The sequence below is a fragment of the Aspergillus fischeri genome, genomic scaffold (assembly GCF_000149645.3).
Source record: "Aspergillus fischeri NRRL 181 1099437636244 genomic scaffold, whole genome shotgun sequence".
Lineage (NCBI taxonomy): Eukaryota > Fungi > Ascomycota > Eurotiomycetes > Eurotiales > Aspergillaceae > Aspergillus > Aspergillus fischeri.
In genome coordinates this window covers 213,722-240,299 of record NW_001509774.1, presented here as the reverse complement: position 1 = coordinate 240,299, position 26,578 = coordinate 213,722, and the positions used below count along the sequence as shown (strand labels likewise).

Genomic DNA, 26,578 nt, shown 5'->3' with positions numbered 1-26,578 from the left:
TCAGTAGTGTGATGAAAATGCACCACCTGCAGACAGAGTTGATTAATCACATTAATGCTTCAGGAACTGATTTTCTGTCCTCCAGCACTTATATCGCGATAAGGATCCACGAGACTGGGGTCCTCAGGGTCCCAGTATGAGCTCGAAAACAGGGCTACAAGACCTACTAGTCCAGCTGGCTCGGTTCTACAGAGCCAATGAGGCCAGCATCTCGGCTGATCAAGTGTCGAAGTGTCTGGAGCTTCTTCCAGCGACGGAGAGCTCGGCTTTAGACCGACTGTTCAGCTTATTGTTGCACCGCAAAACTGTTAGTGCCCCTTGCTTCCGGTGGTTCGGTGCCGCTGTATCGGGATGATAATTATAGCTCCAACTGATAGAACCGGTTTATTTCCTGCCAGTCTTCACCCGCAAGGCAAGACGATGTGCCTTCAGTGGCTGCTCGGGCATCCAAAGCTCGTGCCCAGCAGTCTTCTCCTATTTCGCATGCCCGCCAACAAAGGTCGCCCGAAGTCCACCCTGCTCGCCCCCTGATCCCCGAGGCAAATGATTGCCAGGAAGACGTGTCCTTTGTCCGACCAAGGCCGGAAGAGTCCGACCCTTGTAGCCAGAGCACCTCTCCTTGCTCGGACATCGATGACCAAAATACCACTGCAACCACTCCAGCCATCACTCCAACACCGCCGGCTACAGGACCGCCAACGCCCCTCCACGTTGCGGCCGAAGATGACACGTTCAGCACAATAACATTCTCACCAAGGATTAGACGCCTCCTAGAAGACTGCAAAACAGACCGTGGAGGATTCCTACGTGCAATCGGAGAAGCCAAAGCGGCCTTCCCGACCGGGCAGGGCTGGGAAGCCGCGATAGCCACCAAAGAAGATAACGCGGACATGCGCGATTGTATGAAGATCTACCATAGATTTGAATGCTACAACATCTACCGGCACGTTGTCGAGGCCGGGTTCCACACAGGCACACATTGGATCCGGGATTTGCGCACTGCACTAGCGAACAAGCTCTGCCAGGAATTTCCCCAGCGGTTCCACAACCAAAAGGCCGCCAATAAAAGCCTGAACTGGGTTGATCATGGCTGCAAGTATCGTGAGTGGGCCGACAATTTCAGGAACAACCCAACCGACCTGGGATATCTTATCGCATTACCTATAGACGTGCCTCACTCAGCGTATGCTTCCCCCCATCTCCCGTCCCCCACCCTTCTTCAAGCAACTCAGTCTCAGCAAGTCCCTCCAGGTACACATCAAGATACACCAAGGAGAGAAAACACGCATCCGTCATCAAACTGAAGAGTCTGGGCATCGATGACCTGGTGAGAGACCTTGAACTCTCAGCACTGGGCGACCACATCGCGGCGACATTGAGGGATATGACAGGCAGGAAGCGCAAGGATGTTCCTGGTAAGGCCCTTGAATCGTCAGAGTGAGCCGTCAAATGCTTATCTATCCGACTAAGGAGAGATCATGCCGGGTACCCGCAAGTCGCCGCGCGTGACGTCGTCGAGCCCCAGGGTACTAGCTGCACAGCCCGGCCAAAACCCTACCCCCCCGGAGTCGCTGGCTGCCAGTACAGACGGCAATAATACCCTGAACCCACTAGGCCAGCTCACCAGTGTCAGTATCTGCCGTTCTATAGCAGATGACTATGCGGTTCCATATAATGATCCATTCAACAACAGTACGTCATAACTTTCCTGCGTCCCCAGTCTGCACGCTAACAGGAAGGCAGTGGATTTAAGCCCGTCCTCCTATTCAGGGCTTTTTGACAATACCGGATATAATGCCGCCCTGGACCAATTCGATGAGTTGTATCGGGATGCAACTTATACCGACAATCTGTCACAATTTAGGACCACTCCCCCCATGCATGTGCAGCATACGAACTTCTTTTCGTAGCGGACAATAACACCGCTTTCGGTCTGGTCAGGGCTCTTGAACGCTTCAGCTCATGTACCAACAGTGGCTACCGCTTTATGGATGCTACAGCTCTGAACATGAATTGATACGAAAGTTGAGAGTCAATCACCCTCGATTGTAGAGACCCGGGTTCCCTCTTAGACAGTCTGCTTGGTCGCCCCAAGATACCCCTTCCGCCCAGTCAACATGGCGCCATGCACTGTCGGATCAAGACTGGCCTCACGAAACAGAGAATACTTCTGATTATGCCACTCGACACTATTGATCTGCCTTCCAGCATTATCCGTAAACTTGACATCGAATTCCGGTCGCAGGAAGTAGATGCACGAGAACTTGTCCTGTCCGGGCGAGTGCGGCGGAGGCGGCGGCACGACGCGATGCAGAGACGAGACTAGTGCCCCCCTGGACAAGAAACGCAGCGAGTCGCCAACGTTCACAACGGCGTGTCCAGATCGCGGGGGGATGTACGACCATTCGTCCGCCCCGGATGCCCCAGGCAGTAATGCCTGGAGCCCTTCGGACTGGGTGAAGACAACAGTCAACGTCCCCATGTCGGTGTGTGCCATGTTGCCGACTTTCTCGGCGTCGCTGCTCCATGGGAGGTACTTGAGTAGGGCGATGTTGGCAGAAGATGGCTTGTCCTTCCGGTGACAGTCTTTCAGGTCGTAGGGGAGATCAAGCGCCTTTGAGAGGATGGACAAGATGCATTCGGTGTAGTGGTGGACTTGGCTCATGAAGGCCTTCACCAAGGGTAGGTTTTCCTGGAAGCCCTGAGGGAGCTGCAGGTTGTCGTCCCCAAAGACGCCGTTGTTGTGAATCTACATGTTGAGCTAGAGAACGTTTGCGAGGCGGGAAGGGACAGACATACCGAGAAGCTCTCGTAGCCATCCTTCTTCTCAGCAAAGGGTCCAACAGAGCAACCGGCTCGTTTATATCTAGCACTTAACGTCATTACCGCGAACGAACCTGCAACGGGGGGAGACAAAACGTACCCTTGAAGCCTTGATGGCAGATGCTTCTCGGTGCTATACTTCTCCTTTTCTTCGAGTGGGAGCTTGAAAACCGAGTTTCCGACGTCAACGAGCTCATCGACCTGCTTCAAAGTCTGGGATGTACGGGCATCACGGAAGTCAAGGTAAAAGAATCCATTGGTCTTGCATGCAGACACGAGATTGTTCACGGCATCGACGTCGCCCTCCAGAAGACCGGCGAGAGAGATCGAGTGTAGCTCTGCCCGAGTGGTCGTGGAAGACGCCATTTTGAAGACTAACGACTCAGTGAATGGTAGTATGAGTACGGTGGATAGTCGAATCGCAGGTTTAAAGCAGAGGTAGAACCTTTAAATATTCGCCTCTCCATATGTTTCACCTGATAGACAGTGGCATTACTTAGCTGATTATAGAAACCTGATGACGAGAGCTCCTTTTAGCTGTGTGCAACCAAGTTCTGTCGGAAAAGAAGCAGACCACCCATGGATCTTTCACTACAAACTGATGCATACATGTGATACATACATAAACAGAAGGATGCATTTAGTCTCTTTAAATCCAACGAATCGTCCCTATCCTCACCACACCACGATACAGCAGAAAGCCAAAATGCTCAACACGAAGGACTACAATGCCTTGAGCCTGGCCCAGCCCACGAACTTCAAGGGCATGCTGAAGTCCGGCGAGCTGCTCTGGGGCACTGGATGTCGAATCCCCCATCCAGAGGCGGCACGAGTTGTTGCTGCGACGCCGTACCATTTCTGTTTCTTGGACGCGGTAAGCCCCAATGTGCCTGCTGCGAAATACTACTTCCTACCAGGAATCTGAGTCCTGTACAGGAACATGCGCCTCTCAACGCAACCCTCCTCGTCAGTTTGATCCGAACAATCCAATACCACTCTAATGGCTCCATGGTACCCTTCGTCCGAATCCCAAGATGCTCACCCGAGCTGTACAACTACGCTCTGGGCGCTGGCGCTGGCGGAGTGGTTATGCCACACGTCCAGAATGCAAAACAGGCAGAGGAGTTGGTGCGGCTGTGCCGGTTTCCACCGCTGGGGGGCCGCAGCTTCCCCCCTGCAGCTCTGATCGGCGAGCAGCAGAACCGAACCCCAGAAGGAAAGACAACGTATGACGTGTGGGATGAACATGCCGCTGTGATTTGCCAGATTGAAGATCTAGAGGGGCTGGAGAATGTCGAAGAGATTTGCCGAGTCCCAGGTGGTGCGTCTTTCCTTCAAACCCTCTAGCGATCTGTTAGATGAGTGGGCAGCCCCATGTGCTAACACTCCACACTTGGTCTTCGGCAGTGGACGGTCTGTTCGTTGGCACAGGTGATCTGCGCATGTGTCTGAACCTAGCCCACGGGTCGCTCGACGGCGATGAAGCCATCTTTCTCTCTGCGCTTCGCAAGATCCGAGATGCGGCAAAGGCCAATCACCTTCCCATTATGGGATTCGGCATCTCACCTTCCGCGGTGGAGCTTAGGAGGGAGATGGGCTGGAATGCGTTCATCATCCATGGGGACATTGATGCCATCTGCACGTCGGCCGTCCAGTCTTTGCAGACGTACACTGATGCGGCCTCTGGAGCTGGGGCCAACGGGTGTCCATCCGTGCGAGGGAAGAATGGTGGGCCAGCCTTGAGGTAGGCGAATGCAGTGGCAGTTCAAATTCAGTCAGTGGAATGATTTTCTGCGGCATGCCTGCACTGTGTATGACTCGGTGGAAGGAGGGAAAACTTACAGGTACTTGATCTGCAGCGACATAGGGAGAGTGGTATCCGAGATCAGACAATAGTAGCTTGAACGACTGTTGGTATATAGAGTTAGTATTGCTTTTACCCTTTTTTGAAACAGACTCGCCCTGCACTAAGGTTCTCTTCTCTTACGACTACAACATCCCACTATCATCCATTTGGCTGTTTAGTCCGTTCAATTCCAGCGAAACAACTGTTCAAGTCCCCAATGGCGAACCTCGAAAGCAACGTGAAAGCCGTCATCGCAAAAGAGTTCAAAGTACCCGTCGATGAGGTATGCTGTCGGAAATATAATCCACAGAGTTGTATTGAACATGATCTCCATTTAGCTCACCACCAACGCCGACCTTAAGAATGGCCTTGCCGTAGGTGACTGTGGAAGGCCACAGCTATTAACCGCCCTGCAAGAGGTTCAACGGCCAGGATTGTTAGATAGCTTGTGAGTCATCTTGCTAACGTGGGTTTTAGAGGTTTGATATCTATATCACGGACGAGGATACGGACGCATTCACTACGAGTAGGTCATCAATTGTTCTATTATAATTTCTTCCGGCGACTAACGCAAGGCCGTTTTGTAAAAGTCCAAGATGTTATTGACTACGTTGCGACAAGGCTGTGGTGGTACGCAATTTAGAGGGCGATGGTACTGGTGTTATTCGTTATCCGGAGACTTTCATCTGCTGTTGCTGTTGTCTATTGCTAGAGTATGATCTTGAGATAGTGGGCTTAAATGATGCGTTCGCAGATAAGGTATGAGCTGCACAGTAGCTTTATAATGCTGTGACCCCGAGACACTTACTCTGCTGTGTAACTGCAGCAAAGCTCCATGTTCTCTCAAATATCATTAAATCCCCAGGTCTACCAGTGTTCCTGAGCTCTGACACCTCAATCTTCACGCCTGCATACTCTTGCGATCATGACGGCTGACGTCCTACCACCTCCTACCCTTCCCGACGACATTCTCTTTTCCAGGCTCCTGAAAATAGCCAGGCAAAGAGATGCGAATATCATCGTCAATGACTCCAGCCGTGGCGCACAGTTCAGCTACCGTCAAATCCTCGATGGCACTGTGAAACTAAAACAGAGGCTACAAGCACTCCTTGACAGGTCTACGCTGGACAGACCCGGCAGTTTCTATGTTGCTCTCCTGGCTCCGAATGGATATGAATTTATTATTGGGGTTCTTGCTATCCTGGCAATTGGCGGAGTAGTCGTGCCGATGCGTAAGGACACCCCGTTATAGAATATGATTTGACTGGAAGTATGGGTGGTTAGCAATGTGCATATTAAAAAACAACAGCAACAGGCGCACTCCCTGCAGAAGCATCGTACATTCTTCAGCAATGCGATGCACGATATCTCCTTGCCACCTCGGAGCTGGCCAGTTTCGCTGCGCAGGTCAAAGAGCAAGTCAAGATCCCTTCTCTTATCATCGAGAGCAATGAAGACGCCGCCGACAACAACCTCCTCCCAGTCACAAGCTATACCCTCGACCCAGCCCTCGCAGTATCCGAAGAAACCCCGAGTATACTATTCTTCACATCAGGAACCACCGGCCCCCCAAAGGGCGTACTGCACGCCCGCCGAACAATAAACAAGTACGCCCGACAAGACGAAGCAGCACCGCAGCCAAACGACGAGCTGTGCATCATCCCGCGCGGCGCATTCTGGTCGATTTACTTCACAAAGCTATTCCAGATGCTGCTGACGGGCATCCGCGTCGAGATCCACAACTTCGGCCGAAACTATCACCTGATCTGGGAGAAGTTGCGCGAGCAAACGGCAACCAAGATCGTGTTGTCTCCGACCTTTTGGTATGGCATGATGGTGTATTTTCAGAGGCATGTGTCTGCTGAGTTGCCGCGCGATGTTGTTGCTGAGTATGTAATGGGGGCACAGTACCTGCGTGATGCCTGCGCAACGGGTGCCATGCCCTCGGCCCGGGTTAAGGAGTTCTGGCGGGAGATACGTGGAGGTCGGCCGTTGAAGGTGTTGTATGGGTCTACGGAGACACAGGAGATAGCTATGTGCGATATGGAGTCGGGGGATGTAGAGGTGCGACTTCGACATCGCCATTACCAGTGCTCCATTGGCTCTGGGCCGCTGTGGATATATGGCTAACAGCTGCGACCAGGATGACTTGGGAAGACCACTTCCGAATGTGAGAATGAAGCTATCTGAAGGCGAGGAAGGGGAGGTCCTTGTCAAGACGCCGTCTTTATTCCTCGGGTGAGTAGACGTATCTTCTTTGTCTTGCGATAATAAAAGGCACTAACAAGGGTTGTACTGCAGGTACTTGAACTCCCCCGATGCTACCGCAAAACGTTTGGACCCGGAAGGCTTTTTCAAAACCGGAGATCTGGCCATCCTACAAGACGGACGGTACATATTTAAAGGAAGGGCAAACATGGATCGTCAGTATTCCCTCCCGCCTCTTTCTGGCTTTCTGCGTCGGCTGACAATCATCATTCCGGTTTCAGTATTCAAGTTCTACACCTACAAGGTTCCCCGAGGACAAGTCGAGGCTGCCCTCACGGCACTTCCATACGTCGCAGAGGGGTATATCATGCCCGTTGCAGATCCACAGTGTGACACACGAACAGCCGCGCTGGTGCGGTTCCACAAGAAAGATAGTGGTCAGGGAGTGGATTTACAGGCTCTCCGGAACGATATGGCTACGAAAATGAGCCTCCCGGCGTACCAGTTGCCAACTGTGTTGAGGATTTTGAGAGAGCACGAATCTGTTCCCCGGACATGGTCGGATAAGACCGCCATGATGAAGGCGGTTCATATGTTTTTCCCGCTGGATAGCGAGGACAAAATTTGTGGGGAGGAGACGGAGGTTTTGGATGTAAGTGGTTTCATGACGATGCAGACGACGAAGTTGTGGGAGTTATCAGGGATGCGGTAGAGTCTAGAGAACTACGCAGATGGGTTGACTGGAATGAATAACGGGATGATGGCGCCTTGATGGCTTGAACATGCTTACCTTCACGGAGAACTAATTAATAGCTTATCTTCTGTTTTCTTGACAGCGGTTGGCATTCTACTGATTGTGGTTATTGCTCACTCCCACATTATCATTCATAGTTGGTATAGATAACCTTCCAGTCTTTAATCTCCAATGTCAGTATCCGAAAGCCCATCTTCCCAAGAGGCAGCCTTGTCCTACACAGCTGCGGGGAGAGCGACAAGCTCCTGTATGGATTCCTTGATAATCTCCAGCGCCTGGTCGAGTTGAGAGTCTGAAATGACAAGGGGAGGCGCGACCCGAATTACGCCTGTCCGACTCGATTTCAGCTGCAGAACAGAGTGTTTAGCCAGGTATACCAAAAAGAAAAGCAGCGGAGCTGGTTGCTTACCAAAAGACCCTTCTGTTTCATCAGCTCGCACAGCTCTATGCCTGTATGTCCATTGGCCTTGGACTGGTCAATGACGAACGCGTTGAGCAGCCCTCTACCGCGGACCGTTTGGATAATAGGGCCCGGAATCTGCGCCTGGATAGCAGATAGACCGTTACGAAGGACCTGACCAAGACGTTCCGCGCGTCCGACCAGGTCTTCCTCTTCGACCACTTGGAGAGCACGCATGGCAACTGCCGCGCTGAGCGGATTACCACCATAAGTTGAGCCATGGGTTCCGGGCTCGAGGGTAAGCATCACTTCGTTATTCCCTAAGACACAGGACATGGTGCACATGCCGCCTGTCATGGTCTTGCCTAATAGTACCATGTCAGGCCTGATTCCACTCCAGTAGTGACCAAGGAGCTTTCCAGTCCGCGCAATGCCAGTCTGGATTTCATCACAGACTAGAAGAACAGTGTGCTTGTCACAGAGGGCTCTTGCCTCCCGCAGATAGTCATCGTCGGCCACAATGACGCCTGCATCTCCTTGGATTGGTTCGATGATGAAGGCGGCCAAGTTGAAGCCCGCTGCCTCAAAAGCATCTCGTAGCGCTGCCTTATCATTGATGGCGATCAACTTGTCGGTCCCAGGAACTGAGCAGCTGATATTCGGAACTAATGGACCGTAGTTTCCACGCGACAACTCATCAGAAGCCAAAGAGATCGTGGCTAACTATACAACAGAACATCGATGTTAATACAGTTCGACCACAATCGTTTTTCATTCACGTTAATCCAGGGTGCTACTCACTGTCCGTCCATGGTGGTTACCTGCAACACCAAGGACAATAGCTTTGTCCTGCGGAACACCTTTGACCTTATAAGCCCATTTGCGCGCGACCTTGATTGCAGTTTCAGACGCCTCAGCGCCAGTACTCGACGGCAGGACCCGGTCATAGCCAAAAAGCCTGGTCACAAACTCCGCGAACTGGGGGTATACATCGTTGTGGAATGCGCGGGAGGTCAGGGTCAATCGTGATGCCTGCTCAACCAACGCTGTGACGAGTTTCGGGTGGCAATGGCCATGGTTAAGGGCAGTTGAAGCAGCGTGGAAGTCGAGATAGTGATTTCCCTCGGGATCCCAGACAGAGGCACCCTGGGCTCGGGCGAAGACGATGGGGAGCGACTGATAGTTTCTGGCCGAGAAATTCTTTTCAGCCAGCAGGGCGGCTTCCGTGCTGGCAGCGCGGTTGGCTACGGACTCGTGTGGCATATTGGACTCCATGGCGAGAGGGAGGCAATGATTGACGGACGCTGAGGATAGAGAAAAACGAGGTGAAACGCTTGTGAAATGGCTGAAGAGAGGAGGGGGGTTAACGGGCAGGAGACTGTACGGCATCAGCAGCGTCTTTAGCCATATTCTTCAAGTTGTTTAGTTGGTGTACCTATCCACATGTGGACTGTAACTGCACCACAAAGGGTAACCCTAAATGGTTATTAATGTCTGAGGTACATATAGCGGGGTCATCTAGGACACTGCCCCACGTCCAACCTAGCATTCACCAGTCCTGGTCTGGCTTAAGGACTCTGTGGTCTGGCATTTTAATCCGCCCCTCCTTTTCCCTCTTTTTTTCACTGTTCGCACTCATCCCCTAAAGCAGAAGCACTCCTTGTCCCTTGCCAGAGTAATCACAACAAGATGAATTACCAACGAATGCCCATTGAGAAGGAGGCGCCTGAGGAGGTCGGTGCCGTGATCAAGTACAATCTCTCAGAGAGCGCTATATCGGATCAGACACTGAAGTCGTTGACCATCACCTTCCCCCCAGATGCTGCTCTGACCTACGCAGAACACCAGGGCAGTCGTGAGATCCGCCGTCTCGTCGCCCAAGCCTCAGGCAGGCCGATCACCCCAGACCATGTCCTCGTCACAGGAGGCGCTTCAATGTCGCTGTTCATCATCAAAACCGCCCTTCTCGGTCCCAAAGACCACGTCGTCGTCATTCGGCCCAACTACGCCACCAACCTGGAGATTCCACGCTCCGTCGGATGCGACATCACTTTTATAGACCTCGAGTTTGAATCGCAGTATCGCTTGGACATCAACCGCGTCGCCGCCGCCATTCGCCCTGGCGTCACCAAACTCATCAGCATCTGCTCCCCCAACAACCCCACTGGCACAATGTGCACCCCATCCGAGCTTCGGTCCCTGGCGAGCCTTGCCAAGGAGAAGGGATGCTACCTCCTAGTCGACGAAACGTACTCGGAGCTCAAGTACCCATCCGAGTCCGCTGATGGAGTAGATTCTTCGATTCCATCGGCGGCTGCACTAGGTGACCATGTCATTAGCGTTTCCTCCTTGTCCAAAGCCTACGGCGTCCCTGGCATCCGCATCGGGTGGCTTATTACAACCAATGTTGGCCTCCAGGAAACATTCCTTGCCGCCAAGGAACAGATCAGCATTAGCGGGAGTGTCCTCGACGAGCTCGCTGCTGAGCAGATCCTGTCTCGTCGGGCCGAACTACTGGCTGTGACTATTGCCGATATGCGGAAGCGGAGAGACCGCGTCGCGAGTTGGGTCTCTGAGGAGAGCGAGTGGCTCGATTGGGTTAAGCCAGAGGCAGGGGTGATGTGCTTCATCAAAATCAGGAAAGAGCCGGCTGGAGGAATCGAGACGTTCTACAAAAGACTACTAGAGAGGCACGGGGTGTATATCGGTCGAGGAGGCTGGTTCGAGAGGGATGATAGCTTCTTCAGACTGGGCTATGGGTGGCCGACGTGGCAGGAGCTGGAACAGGGGCTTTCTGGGATCTCGAAGGCTCTCCGGGGATGATCTTCGTTTCGATGGGAGAGCGATGGATTCAAAAGAGAGCCCAGTGGAACCAGTCTGTTTTCTATCGTAGGCTATATGAAGCACACTGCTTTTCCGTGGCTGTTGTGTAGTTATCGTCCTCGTAATAGTCCTATCCTCCTCGAATACCGCAATTCCTTATAAATATAACCTCAAATCAACCCCGCCCCCTCCTGAGTAATGGAATTATGTTAGGACTGGGTTGCCATAAAGGACACTATCAAATCTATCTAGCTAAAGCTCCTCAGCAACCTCTTGAAACCGCACCACGCACTTCAGGGCCTTCGGCACCGCGTCATGGGTGCTACACTGCTTCATCGACTCCGGAGTCGTCGAACTGCCCATGACGGTCTCGTACCTGAGATATAAGTTTGCAATGAGCATTTTAATCTCCAATGTTGCCAGCGCCTTCCCTAAACAAATCCTGGCACCATACCCAAACGGAATGAGCTGTGCCTCTCGCATCTTTAGCGTCAATGGGTCCTCGTCGAGCCATCTTCCCGGATTGAATCGATCTGGATCGGGGAAGATACGCTCGTCCCGATGAAGTGCCACAACGGAGGTCGAAACGATGGTGCCTTGTGGGAGAAAGACTCCGCACAGGACATGGCCACCCTGGGGAACGACACGCTCGGCTCGTCCACTGGAGGCTGGATGCAAACGGTAGACCTCACGCAGACAAGCTTCCAGCGAGGGAACATGACTGTCGAGGTCGGCAAAGGCCAATGAGCCGTCGGGTTGCACGGGCAAGGCCGTCAGTTCCTTGCGTATTTTCCGCTGCCACTCTGGGGCCTCTGTTAATCTCCAGATGAGATACGTCGCCGTCACGGAAACTGTGGCCTCGGCTGCATTGATGTTATCGAGGATTTCGGCGACGACGTATTCCCGGTCGAGCTGCTGCTTTTTCTTTTCCCCGTCGCTCCCGCGGATTTCCAGGAGGTGTCGGAGGAGAGATGGAGAATTAGACATGCTGGGCGCCTCCATTGCCCCCAGCGTGCGTTGCTTGCACCAGGATGCGAATTCATTGTCTGCCTGTAGATAACGCAGGCGTGGAGTGAGCTTCCCGAATATGCAGGAGATATAGTGATAGGCGTTCGGATACCGCATGCGCAACGAACCGACAAACTGTTGGTGCTTTAAAAGGGCGAGAATGTCGCGCTCAGGGCAAGGACATTCGATGGCACGAGAACCGAAGTCAGGTCCAAGCACCAGGTGCGTAATGATATCAAGCGCGTACCAGTCTGTCAGGCTGTAGACGTCAACCCCCTGCCCATGTTGGATCTCTCGCAGCACTGCTCGGGAACGCTCTTGCACATAGTGTTCGATTTGTGGTAGCTTGTATATGGTTGTAGGTTGATAAAAGGCCGAGATTAGCTTACGTTTTGCCCGGTGCTCCTCGTAGGGCTTGGTCGCAAAAGCGGACCGCATGCCATATCCCTTAAAGTGGTCAAAGTAATTGCTCTTGGGCCATCGAAGGGTTGTGCCGTAGATGTCCTTTGTGCTCTCCAGCGTGGCCACAGAGACCTCGTTCGGGGCGATGCACACAACAGGACCATACTGCCGGTGCCATTGAAGAATATGGTCGTTTCGGCAATACCAGATGTCATACCAAGCTAGAGGAATACCAGACACCTTTGGTAGCCAGGGCCCAGGGACATGACGACCGAATCTATAACGGTGATAAAGTACCCATCCAAGGGTGAGCAAGGATACGATTGCCAACGCGACAAAGAACCAAGTTCTGAGAAAGGGCACCCATTCCCGTACGAGCTCCAGCGCTGCGGAGAGCATTGTTGACCAGCGACAATACAGCACGTAGTCAGTTCAGTTCTAGTATCTGGTTAGAATTGAATAGATGTGATGGACGGATAATCAAGATACGTCTGACCCCCTTCGCTGGGGACTTGCTTAGCGAGGCCATCTTCATGACTCTTCCATACTACATAAAACTATTCCAATTACGTGCCTTGGTAATCAGGGCATGAAGGAAAACTCTTGACCGCAACACAGCGATTGATTCTGCTGCAGGAGACACGAAAATCCCTGCAGCTACAGGATGCCACCTTACAAAAGACCGGCTGAAAAGCTGATCAGAGTCTCCAGATCCAATCACCATGTACAACGAAGAACGATCGTGCTCCCGGCCAGTGGTTATATTGGCCAACGATGGCCACAGATGCTGTGCCTGGTTGCTCCATCACAAGCACGACTCAGTCATGCCGCTAACATGTCTTATATTTATACGTAACATATTATTATACCTGGTCTCTGCTACAGGTTCTGATTGGTTAGCCTAAATCGAAATCCACCCAAGTTGCCCAGGCTTGAGGGCAGGTTGTGCATGTCTCCCCACCGTCTGAATTGCCATGTCTATGCGACACACTGCCAGGAATCCTATACAGAGTAAAGATCTACCATGCAGTGAATGGCCAACAAACCCCGCGGATGAATAGGTAAAGGTCCAGTTTCTGCTACGACACTAGAAAATTGACACTCTGCATTCTGTGAGAAATAGTTACTATCAAGATCATTCCGCCTTAACGCTGCCGAAGATGACCACCGATGATTCCGATCGAGTTGGCGACCGAGAATATCCTCACGAAGCTCAAAATCCGCCTTCCGATACGAGTTTGCCCGTCGCGATGGATTTTACAAACGGCGCAGGAGGGAAAGGTGCCAGCATCTCCTCAGCAAATGGAGTCGATGGCCCCAGCGCGCATGGTAGTCCGACTCCTCTATTAAGGCAGAGCAAAATGGAGCACCGGTTGGAACCCCATTTACATGGCGAGTTTGTAGCAGTTCATGCTTCTGCGTCATCTGAAAAGCAATTGTCGGCGCCTGAGCTGATAGGGAGTCTACCTCCCGCCCCCTCGACGCAAACCACGAACATTGACCTGACGTCCGGGGACCTAGAACGAATCTGGGAGTGGAATAGCACTGTCCCAGCAGCAGTAAAACAGCGCGTTTGTGATTTGATCGAAAAGAGAGCCCAAGCCCAGCCCAGTGCTCCCGCTATTTGCGCCTGGGATGGGGAGTTGACACACGGTGAACTGAACCAGCTTGCCACCAAGTTAGCATCAAAGCTCATTGGCCTTGGGATTGGACCGGATACCTTCGTGCCCCTATGCTTTGAAAAGTCTATGTGGACTACCGTTGCCCTAGTTGGGGTCATCAAAGCCGGCGGTGCCTTTGTCCTACTTGATCCATCCCTTCCAGAGCAACGCCTGCAGGGCATTATCACGCAGCTCAACGCCAGCGTGGTTCTAACCTCAGCTGCTAATCATGAGATGACTTCGCGGCTGGCACAAATAGCGATTGTCCTCGACTGGAGCTTCTTTGCAGCCATCGGCTTCGACGGCATTGAGGAGACGAACCAGCAGGCCAAACCCAATCCAGCCAGTCCGGAATCGCTCCTCTATGCAGTATTTACATCAGGGAGCACTGGTGTGCCAAAGGGCGTCCTCATAACTAACACAAACGCTGCGTCGGCTCTCCACTATCAGGTAAAGAATATGGGGATCAGCGAGCATTCACGAATATTCGATTTTGCATCATACAGCTTTGATGTGTCTGTTAGCAACGTGCTCACAGCTTTAAGTGCTGGCGGCTGCCTATGCGTCCCCAGCAACGAAGACCGCAGCAATAATCTAGAGCAGAGCATCGCATCTTTGAGAGCCACTGTGCTTGATATCACACCATCGATTGCCCACGTGCTATCTCCAGATAGGATACCTACAGTCAAGACACTTATTTTCGGAGGAGAGGCCCTGCATCTTCGGGATATCGAACCCTGGTGGGGGAAGGTTCAGATCATTCACATCTACGGGCCTTGCGAATGCACACCAACCAGCACGATTAACTACGATAACGACAGCGCCGCGAGCCCGGAAGAGGCGGTCCATATCGGAAAGGCTGTGGGACTGGTGAGCTGGATAGTTGATCCAGAAGACCACAGCATACTCCTGCCGCCAGGATGCGCCGGCGAGTTATTGCTCGAAGGCCCTCTTGTTGGTCGAGGGTATCTGAATGATCCGGCAAAGACTGCGGATGCCTTCATCGAGGACCCGGTGTGGCTGCTGCGCGGCTCGTCATCCTGTCCTGGGCGCCGTGGAAGGCTCTACAAGACGGGTGACTTGGTCCGATACACTGAAGAGGGGTACCTGCAATATGTTGGCCGGAAGCAAGCTACTCAAGTTAAGATCCGAGGTCAGCGGCTGGAGCTCGGGGAAATCGAGCACACACTTCGTAATCATGCCTGTGTAGACGAGGCTGTTGCCGTCTTGCACCGCGAAGACGGACAGGAGTCCCGCATTGTGAGCTTTGTGACCCTGCGTGACGCTGCAGTGGAGGAGCAGCTGGAAGAAGGCGAGGAGGAAGTGCAGCAGTCGCTCACGAATCGGCTAATGTGGCAACAGAGGCGGAAAGCTCAAGGAGAGCTGTATGCTCTGCTGAAATCTCAGCTCCCGGCCTACATGGTTCCTCAAGCGATCGAAGTTCTGGACAGTATGCCTCTCAACAGGAGCGGCAAGATTGACCGGCAGATGCTCATCCAAGGCCTGAAAGGCCGCCGGACCAGAGTACGAGATGCTGATGCTGTCCGGCAGCCGACGTTGGAAGCACAACGGCAGATGCTGCAGATTTGGGCGCGAGTCCTGCACATTGATGCTTCCACGATTGGGCTGGATGACAGTTTCCTTCATCTGGGCGGCAGCTCGATATCAGCTATGAAATTGGTAACCGAGGCTCGAAAGATGGGCATGAAACTGACGGTCGCCGACATATTTGGCTATCCGGTGCTGCATGAGCTGGTCAACCAGATCCGTCATGAACCCCTGGTTGACCAGGCTCGGCACTTCATTGCACCATTTGCCCTCATAGATGCTGGCGGTGATTTGGGTGCTGTCCTTGCGGATATCTGCAGTCAGTACGAGCTGGGCCATATGGATAACCGCATCAATATACTCGATGCCTATCCGTGCACGCCCCTGCAGGAAGGCCTAATGTCCCTGACGTCAATGAGTCCAGGGTCTTATATCGGGCAAAACGTACTTGAATTATCTCCTGGGATCTCAGTCGAGAAATTGCGTGCAGCATGGGAGCAAGCCGTCCACCAGCTGCCGATTCTTCGCACCAGAATTGTCCAGCACGACCGCATTGGCCTCGTCCAGATCGTGGTCGACACGCCTATACACTGGATCGAAGCAGATTCCTTGGACGACTATCTCGACTCCGATATCAAGCAGCCCATGGACTTGGGCCAGCCGCTTGCACGATACGCTCTGGTCAAAGATGACACGGGAACCCCCAAGTGGTTTGTGTGGACTACGCACCACGCGATCTACGACGGGTGGTCGATGCCTCTTGTATTGGACGTTGTGAATAGTATCGCGCGTGATGAGCCAGTCGAACAAGGGCCGCAGTTCCAAGCTTTCATCAAATATGTCAAGGAGCAGGACGAGGAGACGATGAAGAACTACTGGCGCCATGCTTACCGTGACTGCCAGTGTACGCCCTTCCCCAGTCTCCCACCGCACATCGAGCAGCCCACGGCAGATGGATCCATTGAACATTCCTTCCCACTTCCTCAGAGCAATCGCCTGGGCGTTACGCCACCCATAATTATACGCGCTGCATGGGCCTTCCTTGTTGGTCGGATGAACAGTACGGATGACGTCGTCTTTGGCGTCACGTTATTTGGAAGAAACGCACCGGTTGCGGGCATTGAGATGATGACGGGTCCGACCTTTGCAACGGTCCCCGTACGCGTTAAGTGGGACAGCAGTGACAGGGTTGCGCATTATCTGAATGCAGTGCAAGAACAGGCAACAGGCATGATTGCCTATGAGCAGATAGGCCTGCACAGGCTTGCCCAAGTCAGCCCTGGCGCACGACAAGCATGCATGTTCCAGACGCTGCTCGTGGTGCAGCCGCCGGATGCCAGTGGAACCTCGGACGTGTTTGGTAGGTGGAGGAACGAGCTTGATCGAGGAAGCCGCTTTGATTCATACGGCCTGATGCTTATCGCGCAGCTCGGGGTGGACCAGGCAAGCGTCACAGCTACGTTCGACTCAAGGATGATAGATCCATGGCTGGTAGACAAGCTATTGAGGCGGTTGGGGCATGTGGTCTTCCAGCTAGTTCGGGCCAGTCCAGAGCTGTCCCTTTCAGAGGTCGAAACGACAACGCCTGAGGACCTGCAGCAGATCTGGAGATGGAACCATGCAGTTCCAGCAGCCACAGAGCAGTGTGTCCATCACATGTTTGAGCAGACGGCTCGATCCCAGCCCAGGGCTCCTGCGGTGTACGCGTGGGACGGGGAGTGGACATATGGTCAGCTTGATGAAGTGTCGACGAGGCTGGCACATCATCTAGCCGGGCTTGGTGTTGGGCCAGGAGGACTTGTGCCTCTCTGCTTTGAAAAGTCCCGCTGGACACCAGTGGTGATGCTGGCGGTGATGAAGGCTGGGGGAGCGTCAGTGGCCATGGACTCGACCCAGCCAGAAGAGCGCCTTCGTACGGTCGTGCAACAGACGGAGCCTGAACTGGTGCTCGTGCTGTCATCGTCAGCCAACCGCGAGTTGGCGAGTCGCTTGAGTAGCAAGCCGGTTGTCGTAGTCGACGAGAGCCTCCTAGACACACTGAGCCGGACGCATGCAGCTGGGGCACTTTTATCGGTGACTCCATCGGACAGGCTCTACGTCGCCTTCACGTCCGGTAGCACTGGGACGCCCAAGGGAGCTGTCATTACGCATTCCAATTTCAGCTCCGCCATCCAGCATGTGCGTGCCTCGAGTGTCAGTAGGATCGAGCACACGGCGAGGGTATACGACTTTGTCTCATACGCGTTTGACATTTCCTGGTTCAACGTCCTGCAGTCCCTGACGAACGGCGCATGCCTATGCATCCCCTCGGAGGCTGACCGAAGGGATGACCTTGCGGGATCCATCCACCGACTACGGGCCACGTTTGCCATCTTGACCCCGTCAACCGCGGGTCTCCTCCCCTCCGAGACGGTTCGGCAGCTGCAGACGCTGATGCTAGCCGGCGAGGCTCTGCCATCCCAGTCCGCAAGACGGTGGGCTGGGTGGACCCAGGTGAGAAACGGGTACGGCCCCTGCGAATGCACTCCCATCACCACCGCCGCAGCCATCGACCAGGACAGTGTCGTCGCATCCAGCATAGGCAAGGGTGTCGGTGTCAACACATGGGTAGTTCAGGTCTCCAACGACAACCACCTGGCACCCATCGGCGATATTGGCGAGTTGGTGCTCGAGGGCCCCCTTGTCGGCTCTGGCTATCTCGGCGACGCCAAGAAGACCGCGATGGCCTTCATCCGGGATCCAGCCTGGCTTCAGCGCGGCGCCCCGGGCCATTCCGGCCGTCAAGGACGCCTGTACAAGACGGGCGATCTGGTGCGGTACAGCCCCGACGGCAGCCTGGTCTTTGTCGGACGCCTGGATGCCACACAGGTCAAAATCCGCGGGCAAAGAGTCGAGCTGGGAGAGGTTGAACACTATGTGCATGCCTGCATCCCATCGGCCAGACAGGTGGTTGCCGAGGTCATTATGCCTACCGATGGCGAGGGCCAGGAAAGACCAACACTGGCGGCATTCCTTCTAGTTGACGATAAAGGGGGCTCATCCCCAGTGGCCGAAGTCATGCGCATTCCGGCGGACGTGGACCATGAGATTTCGAAGCGTCTGCCGGTGTACATGGTTCCCACCGCGTACTTCTCGCTCAATAACCTTCCCCTCAACAGCTCTGGGAAGCTAGATCGTCGTCGTCTGCGGGAGATTGGCTCCAGCTTCACCCTCCAGCAGCTTGTCGACCTGCGAAACGCGTCCTCGCTCAGCGACAACAAGCGTGCCCCGGCTACCGAGACGGAACGTGTCCTTCAGCAGATATGGGCTCGCGTGCTCAGCATCGATGCCGCTAGCATTGGCGCGGACGACAGTTTCTTGCGTCTTGGTGGCGACTCCATCACAGCTATGCAGGCATCAGCGGCTGCGCGACGGTTCAACATGGCCATCTCAACAGCAGACATCATGCGCAGCAAGACCATCTCCATGCTGGCGGCAGCTGCTTCGGCTTCACAGCACCAGTTGCTCAACGTCGGTACTGCTGGCGCCGATGAGGACGGCCAGCCCTTCGGCTTGAGCCCCATCCAGCATCTTTATGTAGCGATACAGCCCGATCCAAAGTGGTGTTTCGACCAGAGCTTTTTGCTGAAGCCGCGCGAGCGCATCTCCCTGACTAGTTTGGCAAAAGCTATTGCGACAGTTGTCGCGAGGCATCCCATGCTCCGGGCTCGCTTCGCCCAGACAAGTCCGGGTCGGTGGAAGCAGCGCGTTGTGGACGATATACATACCTCGTTCCATCTTTGCCAGGTTCTGGGCACAGCGTCCACCAATAGGTCGACGAGGGCGGGCGATATGCGTCGATGTCGCGAAAGGCTCAATATTCAGACCGGCCCTCTTCTCGCGGCCGTACTGTTCGACGACGCCAAAGGCCAAAGCCTGTTTATTGCAGCACATCACCTGGTCATCGACCTCGTCTCCTGGCGCATCCTACTCGAAGAATTTGAGGTCCTTCTGACTGGACACCAACTGCCGCCAGTTCCTACGACCAGCTTCCGGACGTGGTGCTCCCTCCAAGCACAATATGTAGCCGAATACCTCGATGCTAAGGAAGCGGCATCAAGTCCAGTCCGGCCGCCATCCTCCTCCTCCTCCTCCTCCTCCTCCTCCTCGTACTGGGGCTTGGATATGCGAGAAAACATCCACGGAGCAACTGCATCAAGACAGTTTGTGCTCGATGAGGCGTCCAGCGCCGCGATTATGGGCGCCTGCAACGAGGCATTCGGCACACGACCGGTCGAGCTCATGATCGCAGCTCTCGTACATTCTTTCTCCGTCGTCTTCGTGGACCGGCCTCCGCCCACAGTATTCAATGAGGGCCATGGCCGCGAGCCATGGGATGACCGCATTGACCTCTCTCGCACGGTGGGCTGGTTCACCACCATCTTCCCTGCGTGCACCTCAAGTAGAACAACAGCTGTGGAATTGCTGGACGCCGTACGTCATGCTAAGGACTCTGTCAGGAGCCTGCCGAAGAACGGGTGGTCATACTTCACGTCCAAGTTCGCAGATGAGACCAAGGCTGCGACTAGTGCTGCCGGCTTTCCCGTCGAGGTCTTGCTCAACTTCGCTGGCTCTTACCAGCAGCTCGAACGAGATGGCTCATTCTTCGAGAATCTTTCGACAGCAGAGTGCCCCTCTCCTGAGTCCTGGTCGAAGCTGCGCCGTCTCGCACTATTTGAATTCAACGGCCACATGGATAAAGGTCGACTGGCCATGTCTCTCGATTATCCCAGTGGCGTGCACCACAGCGATCTGATCGAGGCTTGGATGGACACGTATGAAGCTACGTTGACGCATTTGAGTACGCTCCTGAAGGACAGGCCGTCTGAATGGATCCTATCTGACTTTCCCATGGCTTTCACGTCCTATGCGGACATCCACGAGTTCCAGTCTGTCGTGATGCCCCAATTAGGCATCACGAGTTTGCAAGAAATCGAGGACATCTACCCCTGCAGCGGCTTGCAAGAGGGTCTGCTCGTCGCCCAAGGCAAGTCCCCTAGCGATTATCGGATTATGCTCAGATTTGAAATCGCAGCCACTGAGGCTCGTGGCGACTGTGTTGACCTAGCGAGGATCGAGCGGGCGTGGGGGGCCGTCGTGCGGCGACACGCGCTCCTGCGTGCTGTGCTGGTGGACATCATGCCTGGAACCAGCAGGACAATGCACGTTATCCTGAAAGATTCTACACCCAGTATTTCCTATGACAGTGGGCTCAACGGTGACCACGAGGTGGGCTTAAAGTATGGAAAATATGACCCCCAGCACCACTTATCGCTCTCGAGGATCGACGAGAAGCATGTGCATCTTTGCTTCGAGCTGAGCCATGCCATTCTGGATGGGCACTCCACGGGCGTGTTGCTTCACGATTTCTGGCAAGCATATGATAGGCCAATTACCTCGGACGGTCCGTTGTACAGCGAGTTTATCAGATACGTCGAGACACGGCCACGAGATGCTGATCGGGAATTCTGGATCAACTACCTGGACGGCGTGCAACCATGCCTCTTTCCGGGACCAGAAGCAGAAGCAAGAGAGCAGACGCGGGACTTCATAGTCGCGGTGCCCGGGCTTGACGCATCTGGGATCCACGACTTCTGTTCCAAGTGGGAAGTCACAACAGCTTCGGTCATCCAGACCGCATGGGCCCTGGTGCTGCATCACTACACGGGCAGCGCATCCCCCTGCTTTGGAAACCTGGCATCTGGTCGCCACGTGCCTGTTGACGGGGTTGGGGATATGTTCGGGCCTGTTATTGGCATGATACCCTATCGTGTGCACATTCGTGGAGATCAGTCGGTCATTGCGACGCTGCGGGAAGTGCAAACAGATTTTGTCAACAGCCTGTTACATCAGACTCCGCTAATGGAAATTCACGAAGCCCTTCAAGTGGGCTCATCGGGGCTGTTTAACAGCATCCTGAGCTTCCAACGAGATATCAAGCAGCCCAGTCAATCCGCGGATGGACATACCATACAGGAGCGTGGCGGATACGATCCAGTAGAGGTAGATATATCCAGTACCATTAACTACGCTAAAAGGGTGAAAATACGATCAATGCTAACAGTCATCACTTCTAGTACCCCATTTCCCTGAGTGTCCGTGATAACGGTAGGGACGTGTCCATTGAGATGAGTTTCAAACGTGGTTTTATGGCAAGCGACGAGGCTGAGCGAGTGGCGAGAGCCCTGGGAGCCACTGTGCTCTCTCTCGTCAGCAATCCTGACCAGAAAGTCAGCAGTGTGAACCTTTTAGCGCGGGTCGACTTGGAGCAGCTGTGGGCTTGGAATTCAGAGGTGCCCGGGGCAGAGGAGACGCTTGTCCACACTCTCGTCGAAGAGCAAGCCAGACGACGACCCGATGCAGCAGCGGTCTCTGCATGGGACGGCGAGCTGACGTACAAGGAGCTCGACAGGCTTGCGGATCGTCTTGCGCAACACCTTGCGTCCATGAGGGTTGGACCTGGCGCTCTGGTTCCCTTATGCTTTGAAAAGTCCGTATGGACGCCTGTTGCTGCACTCGGCGTGCTCAAGGCTGGCGCCGGGTTTGCACTGCTCAGTCCCTCACTTCCTGAGCAGCGTCTCCAGTCGATTGTCCAGCAGCTAGAAGCAGGGGTCATCTTGTCTTCATCCTCGAATTTGGATCTCAGTTCTCGGTTGTTGCAGACGGTTGTCCAGGTTGGACCGGAGTCGCCTGGTGTCCCCGAGCACACCACCACGGAGGAGCAGACTCCGCGCACTGAGACCTCGTCCGCGCCAATGTATGCTGTCTTCACATCAGGAAGCACGGGCACCCCAAAGGGCGTGGTACTATCACATCGCAATTTCTGCTCGGCCTTGAGGCACCAGTCGCACCTCCTTGGCTTCAACGAACGTTCCCGAGTATTCGACTTTGCATCGTACGCCTTTGACATCTCAGTTCATAACATCTTCGCCACACTCGCTATAGGAGGATGCTTGTGTATCCCAGCAGAGAAGGATCTGCGGGATAACGTCAGCGGGTCCATGGCGGATTTCAAAGCCACTCTTGTCGACCTGACACCGTCAGTGGCGCGTCTCATAGATCCAGCTACAGTGCCTGAAATCGAGACCATAATTCTGGCTGGAGAGGCAGTCTCTATTGATGATGCGAAGCGATGGTGGGGCAAGGCACGTCTTGTGAATGCCTACGGACCTGCTGAATGCAACTTCAGCACCATTAATTGGCAGCAATCTTGCGCCCAGGAGGCCACACTTATAGGCAAAGGAGCTGGGATAGTTACTTGGGTTGTTGACCCCGAAAATCATGACCTGCTACTCCCGCCCGGATGCATTGGCGAGCTCCTCGTTGAGGGGCCCGTGGTTGGTCTCGGCTACCTAGGTGACAAGGGCAAGACTGATGCCGCGTTCATCGAGGACCCTGCATGGCTGCTCGCGGGTTCTCCAGGCAAGCACTCAGGCCGGCACGGCAGACTCTACAAGACAGGCGACTTGGTACGGTATAATCCAGATGGCAACATGGTGTTTAGCGGCCGCAAGCAGGATACTCAAGTTAAGATCCGCGGGCAGAGGGTTGAACTAGCGGAGGTCCAGCACTGGGTCCAGAAGTACATGCCAGAGGCAACCCACGTCGTGGCCGATGTCATTCAGCTGCAAGGGGATACCTCGCTGCTTGTTATATTCCTCCAACTCAATGACAGGCCAACAGAGCGGGACGAGCTTGGTGCTACCGTAAAGGTCCTGCCTGTTCCACCGGAGGTGGAGGGCAAGCTGGCCGAACATCTGCCAGCCTACATGATACCATCGGTTCTCTTCTCCCTATCCAGACTCCCGATGACGGCGACAGGCAAAACTGACCGGCGACGACTGCGGCACATAGGAGCCCAGTTTACCATCGAGCAGCTCGCAGAAGTGCGGACAGCTGGACGCGGGCCCAAGCGGCAGCCTACCTGCGAAGCTGAGCGGATGATGCAGAATATCTGGGCCAAGGTTCTGGATATCGGTGCAGACACGATTGGCTTGGACGATAGCTTCTTCCGCCTGGGTGGCGACTCTATTTCGTGCATGCGGCTCGTAAGCGAGGCTCGCAAGCTTCGCATGAATGTGACGGTCGCAGACGTTTTCCGCCACGAAACCCTGGCAGCGTTGGTGCGTGGGCAGGATCTGGATCAGACAGAGACCGTTGGAGAACCTGACGAGGCAATGCTCGTTGATTCCTGTACAAGGAGAGCTCTCCTGGAGGAGGTCGACTGCATGGACCTAGGTCTCCGCTCTGAAGACGTTGCAGACATTTGGCCTGTAACCAGCGTCCAGGAAAGGTGCTTCTTAGAGGGAATCTATCCCGTAGCCTGCGTCAAAGAACACAGCGCCGTTGATGCGACAACATGCGGACGCTTTGCGAACTACATGTACCTGGATTTGGACGCCGATGCCGACGCCTCTCTTTTGGAGGAGGCCTGCAGTCAGACGCTGGACAAATTTCCCATCCTTCGTGCCTGTTTTCTGTGGCTTCAAGGGAAGCTCTGGCAGGTCGTGCTCAATCAAATCACGCAGCCTTTCCGCGTGCAGGATACCAGTGAGGATCTTGACGTAGCCCTCCGCGACTTCTGCCTTGGTGATGCTCACACGGTCTCCCCGACCCAACCTCCTCTCGCTGTAGTGCTCCTTCGACGCAAGGGGCACGGCATGCGCCTAGTGATTCGCATCTCCCATGCCCAGTATGACGGCATTTGCCTCCCTACCATTGTTCAGTCATTCATGGGCGGCAATAATGTGGCAAACCCTGCGCCCCCGACGTTCTCCACGTTCCTGTCGTATGCCTCCCGTCGACGCTCCCAGTCTCTGTCTTACTGGACAGAGCTGCTACGAGGGTCCCAGCCGAATGGTCTACGCAAACAGCTTCTTGCGCAGAGAGCTCTTGAGAAGCCGCAGCTAAAGGCAATTCATCTTCGCGCAGAGACAAAGCTCCCCCGCCTTCCCAACAAGATCACCCCAGCAACTCTAGCGAGCGCTGCATGGGCGCTTCTCCTATCCCGCTTGACAGGCCAAGACGACGTCGTCTACGGACACCTGGTGGCAGGCCGCAACTCGGCAATTCCAGGCGTCGAGGAGATTGTCGGGTGCTGCCTTGACTATATCCCCGTACGAGTGAAGCAGCTCACATCGTCGTCTCAGACGCCAGCTGGCCTGCTGCGATCCGTTCAGGAGCAGTTCCTCGCCGTCGGGGAAGCAGACTCCCTTGGCTACAAGGAGATCATACAGAACTGCACCGCCTGGCCCGCCTCCACAGGGTCAGCCTTTTTTGAGTCGACGATCCAACACCAAAACATTGACGAGCACCCAGATATTCGAGTTCCTGGTGGTGGCACATCGCGCGTGCAGTTTTTCCAAAACCCACATCTCGTGCCCATGTCCATACACATGGTCTCGTACACCCAAGGCGAAAGGTTCTTCCTCGAGCTCGCGAGCAATACTCACATCATGGCCGTGGAGACGGCTCGTGCGATGGTCGACGGAATGGTTCGAATTGTTCGGAAACTGGATACTGACATGAGCACACCACTGTCCTCGTGGACTAAGGACATTTGTTTAGTTGACTGAGCAGGTCACTTTATGATGGCGGTGGCTTAATGATGGGGTAGAATCAAAGCAAATTATCATGAGTTACAATCCAAACGTTGCAAAGCGCTGAATTGCTATATCCTTTCTTACTTAGAACGTAGTTGATAAGCTTTCCAAAACAATATGCCTGCTAAAGAACCCTATGCCAGGATTCTTAGAAAGTTCAGGCATGGTTCACCCCTGTACGGAGTACGATTGGCATAAAATGGATTCGACACTTAGTTTGTACACAGCTTCCTGCGTAAAGGGTGCCTCAGCTTGCCTACTTTATGAAAATAGCCCAAAGCATTTTATTTTCTATCTAATACTTTTAACACGGCTTCCTCATACTCTCCTTTCGTCCTTATTCCGCACGGAATGCATATCGTGGAGAAAGTTCTAATATATTTTTAAAAGCATGCTGATCCTGCGGGTGGAAGGAAACAAAGTGCAGGGTATCCTCAGAATTCAGGCTATTAAGTAGCCCAAAAAAGGAAAAATAAAGTAAGTCTGCACGCAGATAGTAATATTATTTATTTACCTGCAACATTAGGCAAATTCGGCCGAATAGTAGCTCTCATAGCCATCAATAAATCACATCCCATAGGCTCCCAAGAGGATGTAGTCTGTTTATTTCAAGTACTTACAGACAGCTTTGAAATCTAGCATTCACCAGACAGGTCGCTATATTGGCCAGAGTAACAAAGCTTCTCGGAGAATTCGGTAGGATTGAAAGGGGCATGGGAGCTCCTACGTGTTTTATAGCAAAGATGCTATGGCAATAGCATTTTGTCAGAGCTGATGGCGAGCTGTGCATGCTATCACCACTGAAGCTTCGGCGGGTAGTAGCCATAGTAAACCCGTCACTGGGAAGGGATTCAGAGCTTAAGTAATCAGGCTGGAAAATTAGTGGGCGGCTGGTTATCATATCTATGTGGCCGTCCATATCATCCTGTTCAGAAGCATATGATACCAATTTCTTTGTGCTATGGATGATTAACCTGGTAGTTGGGATGATCCACATTAAGTGTTGACTGTTACCTATTTGGCCCATAGGCTTTATCAAAGCTATCTTACTAGTACTACTCTGGAACTGCATAGATAACCTAAGTAGGTTTAATATAGCAGGTGGAAGAGAATTAATTCACAGGAGCTGGGTGCTTCTATTACTTATGCGAATCTTTAATAAGTTAATTAATCTATTCATGATGGTAGTTAGTGCTTGTGCCTCTAGCGATATAGTATCACTAAATAGGAGGAAGCATGTACTTAGGAATACATGCATAAGCTGTTAAGAAAGCTGTCATCTTACAATCCAACAAGTAGAGGATAGTATATATAGCGGACTTAAAGCACCTAGCTAACCCTTCAGACTGCTCAATGCATTGTCAAAATAGAGTAGAGCTGGACGGCAACTGAAAACGTATAAAATAGCAACATTGCTAAATATTCTAAACACCCACAGAACACACGATTCGCTATATACAACTC

General features: G+C 53.5%; 8 protein-coding genes across 8 annotated transcripts, besides 2 other annotated features; 5 read left to right on the top strand and 3 right to left on the bottom strand.

Moving 5' to 3' along the window:
* Positions 1 to 136: 136 nt before the first annotated feature.
* NFIA_044310 (uncharacterized protein) lies at positions 137 to 1,703 on the top strand (the record flags this gene model as incomplete). Its single annotated transcript, XM_001267508.1, has 4 exons — positions 137 to 307; positions 378 to 1,183; positions 1,252 to 1,415; positions 1,471 to 1,703. 4 exons carry the CDS (start codon positions 137 to 139, stop codon positions 1,701 to 1,703), a joined length of 1,374 nt encoding a protein of 457 aa, XP_001267509.1.
* A 365-nt stretch (positions 1,704 to 2,068) lies between these two features.
* Positions 2,069 to 3,189, bottom strand: NFIA_044300 (putative 2OG-Fe(II) oxygenase family oxidoreductase; the record flags this gene model as incomplete). The annotated part of the gene is made up of 3 exons (XM_001267507.1): positions 2,069 to 2,749; positions 2,800 to 2,866; positions 2,924 to 3,189. The coding sequence occupies 3 exons, from the start codon at positions 3,187 to 3,189 to the stop codon at positions 2,069 to 2,071; spliced, it is 1,014 nt and encodes a 337-aa protein (XP_001267508.1).
* Positions 3,190 to 3,529: 340 nt separating this feature from the next.
* On the top strand, positions 3,530 to 4,571 carry NFIA_044290 (HpcH/HpaI aldolase family protein; the record flags this gene model as incomplete). Its single annotated transcript, XM_001267506.1, has 3 exons — positions 3,530 to 3,697; positions 3,760 to 4,144; positions 4,231 to 4,571. 3 exons carry the CDS (start codon positions 3,530 to 3,532, stop codon positions 4,569 to 4,571), a joined length of 894 nt encoding a protein of 297 aa, XP_001267507.1.
* A 1,023-nt stretch (positions 4,572 to 5,594) lies between these two features.
* NFIA_044280 (class I adenylate-forming enzyme family protein) lies at positions 5,595 to 7,589 on the top strand (the record flags this gene model as incomplete). The annotated part of the gene is made up of 5 exons (XM_001267505.1): positions 5,595 to 5,901; positions 5,979 to 6,733; positions 6,813 to 6,907; positions 6,971 to 7,092; positions 7,159 to 7,589. The coding sequence occupies 5 exons, from the start codon at positions 5,595 to 5,597 to the stop codon at positions 7,587 to 7,589; spliced, it is 1,710 nt and encodes a 569-aa protein (XP_001267506.1).
* Positions 7,590 to 7,846: 257 nt separating this feature from the next.
* On the bottom strand, positions 7,847 to 9,420 carry NFIA_044270 (ornithine aminotransferase; the record flags this gene model as incomplete). The annotated part of the gene is made up of 3 exons (XM_001267504.1): positions 7,847 to 7,978; positions 8,041 to 8,754; positions 8,833 to 9,420. 3 exons carry the CDS (start codon positions 9,418 to 9,420, stop codon positions 7,847 to 7,849), a joined length of 1,434 nt encoding a protein of 477 aa, XP_001267505.1.
* Positions 9,421 to 9,720: 300 nt separating this feature from the next.
* On the top strand, positions 9,721 to 10,854 carry NFIA_044260 (pyridoxal phosphate-dependent aminotransferase; the record flags this gene model as incomplete). The annotated part of the gene is made up of 1 exon (XM_001267503.1): positions 9,721 to 10,854. One exon carries the CDS (start codon positions 9,721 to 9,723, stop codon positions 10,852 to 10,854), a length of 1,134 nt encoding a protein of 377 aa, XP_001267504.1.
* Positions 10,855 to 11,106: 252 nt separating this feature from the next.
* On the bottom strand, positions 11,107 to 12,663 carry NFIA_044250 (cytochrome P450; the record flags this gene model as incomplete). Its single annotated transcript, XM_001267502.1, has 1 exon — positions 11,107 to 12,663. One exon carries the CDS (start codon positions 12,661 to 12,663, stop codon positions 11,107 to 11,109), a length of 1,557 nt encoding a protein of 518 aa, XP_001267503.1.
* Positions 12,664 to 13,424: 761 nt separating this feature from the next.
* NFIA_044240 (putative nonribosomal peptide synthase) lies at positions 13,425 to 25,087 on the top strand (the record flags this gene model as incomplete). Its single annotated transcript, XM_001267501.1, has 2 exons — positions 13,425 to 21,515; positions 21,590 to 25,087. The coding sequence occupies 2 exons, from the start codon at positions 13,425 to 13,427 to the stop codon at positions 25,085 to 25,087; spliced, it is 11,589 nt and encodes a 3,862-aa protein (XP_001267502.1).
* Positions 19,590 to 19,621: a microsatellite.
* Positions 19,591 to 19,621: a microsatellite.
* Positions 25,088 to 26,578: the final 1,491 nt, after the last annotated feature.